General features: G+C 40.0%; 1 protein-coding gene across 1 annotated transcript in view; it reads left to right on the forward strand.

Annotated features, from left to right (window-relative positions):
- Positions 1-330: 330 nt before the first annotated feature.
- stard3nl (STARD3 N-terminal like) overlaps positions 331-2,421 on the forward strand; it is a 4,406-nt gene continuing 2,315 nt past the window's right edge. The window contains exons 1-4 of the mRNA XM_014016163.1: positions 331-757; positions 1,058-1,135; positions 1,224-1,301; positions 1,907-1,960. Of these exons, the coding sequence (XP_013871617.1) occupies positions 551-757; positions 1,058-1,135; positions 1,224-1,301; positions 1,907-1,960 (417 nt within the window). The 5' untranslated portion in view covers positions 331-550. The remainder of the gene's footprint in view (positions 758-1,057; positions 1,136-1,223; positions 1,302-1,906; positions 1,961-2,421) is intronic.

Raw genomic sequence — 2,421 nt, forward strand, 5'->3', positions numbered from 1 at the left:
CAGCTCTACCAACTGAGCCACCATGCCGCCGCCCCGTTAACAATAGGCGTTAATTAGGTGTCAACGATAGCCATGTGATGTGAGTATCAGTCACATGGAGGCAGGGCTTAAAAGCCTGAATTTTGCCTGAAACTCTCAGACTGAAGAAGTCTCTTGGAGGAGAGACGAAACGTTTCATTAGAGAAGAACCCGTCCAGAAGACCTACACAATTTTTTCTTTTAGATTTTTTACCTGGATTACTGAGATGCATCAGGACGTTTCTAACTGCAGTTACCCATAAATGTTTTGTTTTATGTGAAATTTAAAAACATTTTTCTTCCAGATAATCCAGCTTCCAAACGTTAAATCAGTGTGAAAAGAAGAAATATAAAATCTTAAATCAAAGTGATTGTTTTGATGTTTTGTCTTTTCTGCAGATGCTGTTTATTCAAACCAACTGAGCCCCCGCCCCTCCCACAGAAGAAGCTCCAATGAACACCGCGCCCGGCTCTGAGAACTCCTTCTGAAGCGGTGGGCGGGGCCTGTCCTGTCCAGGAGGCGTGGCCAGAGATGGACAGCAGGTGCAGCAGCATCGATTCGCGGTTCACGGGCAGCAGGGGGATCACCTCCATCAACCCGTCGACGCCCGTCTCTGTCAGGGTGGAGTCGTACGAAGGCGTGGAGAAGAAGTGCATCTCGGACGTGAGGAGGACGTTCTGCCTCTTCGTCACCTTTGACCTCTTGTTCATCACCTTGCTCTGGATCATAGAGCTCAATGTAAGACGAGACKAATAGATGTTTAAATGCTTTTTAAATGTTTATGGTTTGGAGACAGAGCTGTAGATTTTAATGGAATAATTGTTATAAATCCAGGTTTTGGCCTCAACCATGAGCTGTGGATCTTCAGTCTGTAAACCAAAAAAGGACAATGATGGGTTCACATGACGTTTAAATTTAGCAGCAGCTGCTCCTCCTTTCCTGTTTAGTTTCATGAAGTGAAAGCTTTCGTTTCTGYGCTGAAAATCCTCAAGAAATCTTTTCCTTTCGTTTTAAAAGAGCTTTGTTTGTGTTGGACAGGCGAGCGGAGGCGTTCGGGTGCAGCTGGAGAAGGAGGTCCTGCACTATGACTACCACGCCTCCTTCTTCGACATCTTTGTAAGACGTTTTAACCCTTTGCTTACAGAAATGTTCAGTGCAAAATAAAASCTGCATTTAAAGAAAACCCTGTCCATGTATATCTCAGGTGCTGGCGGTCTTCAGGTTCGCAGCTCTCATCCTGGCCTACGCCATCTGTAAGCTGCGTCACTGGTGGGCCGTCGCAGTGAGTTCTCTCCTACGTCTGTCAGCCTGACAGGACGCGTTGTCTCGATTCACACCAGCTGAAGGAAAAACAAACATATTTGACTTCAGGCGCATCCTGTTGGTGTTTCTCCTCAGATTCATGAACTTTCCAAAACCTGTATGAGTGTTTGTCTAACGTACAGGGTGAGTCAAAAGTCACAGGACACCTTTTGTATCAGAGAAAAGGGAAAACGATGTGAATACCTCAGTCTGTCTTTCAGGATATGTCCAGAACATGGCTGCCATCTTGAAAGCAGCCATATTGGATGAAAATAAAAGGGTGTCCTGTTTGTTTTGACTCACCCTGTAACTCTGCTGCTGAACGTAAAGTTTAAATTCTTTCGTTTGTTCATAATGAAACTTTTCTTTTACTCAAACCTAAATCTAACCCATCCTGATCAGTGCTGCTGTATTTATTAATACGTCTGTTAACATAAATATTACCTTAAGTTACATGACCCCAAAGGATTTCATTTTTGGACAGATTTAAATTTGACTGGTTAACCAGTAAAATATAAGTTAGAAAATAAAATAAAAAGGGAGCAAAGTTTATAATAAGATGTGTTTTTCGTGTGTTTTTAACAGATCACCACTACAGTCACCTGTGCTTTCCTCATCGTTAAAGTCATTTTATCAAAGGTGAGAACAGTTTGTTAATAAAACGATCCTCTGTGAGAACTGTGAGTTGTGCTCATTACGGCTCAGACCAAAGATATTTGATGCCAAAATACAAATAATTTCTGTATAAAGAAATCATTCTGAACAAAGCTGACTTCACTGATTATGACTGTATTTCATATAAATCTGTTCTTTTTTTACAGTCAAATACTTTGTAGGATAAACAATTCTAATTTGTTTTTCACACATCTGACATAAAATTTTTAAATTTCTAACAATTTTCTGGTTCAGTATTTAACTTTTTGATTTACAACGCTATTTTCTCATGACTCACTTCTACTAAATGCAGTAGGTTTAAATTGAGTGTTTTTTTAGGTTTTAATTCAGTTATTTGTGTTTTTTTAGGTTTTAATTCAGTTATTTGTGGTTTTTTTTAAGGTTTTAATTCAGTTATTTGTGTTTTTTTAAGGTTTTAATTCAGT

This window comes from Austrofundulus limnaeus, unplaced genomic scaffold (assembly GCF_001266775.1).
Source record: "Austrofundulus limnaeus strain Quisiro unplaced genomic scaffold, Austrofundulus_limnaeus-1.0 Scaffold139, whole genome shotgun sequence".
In the NCBI taxonomy this organism is placed as follows: Eukaryota; Metazoa; Chordata; class Actinopteri; order Cyprinodontiformes; family Rivulidae; genus Austrofundulus; species Austrofundulus limnaeus.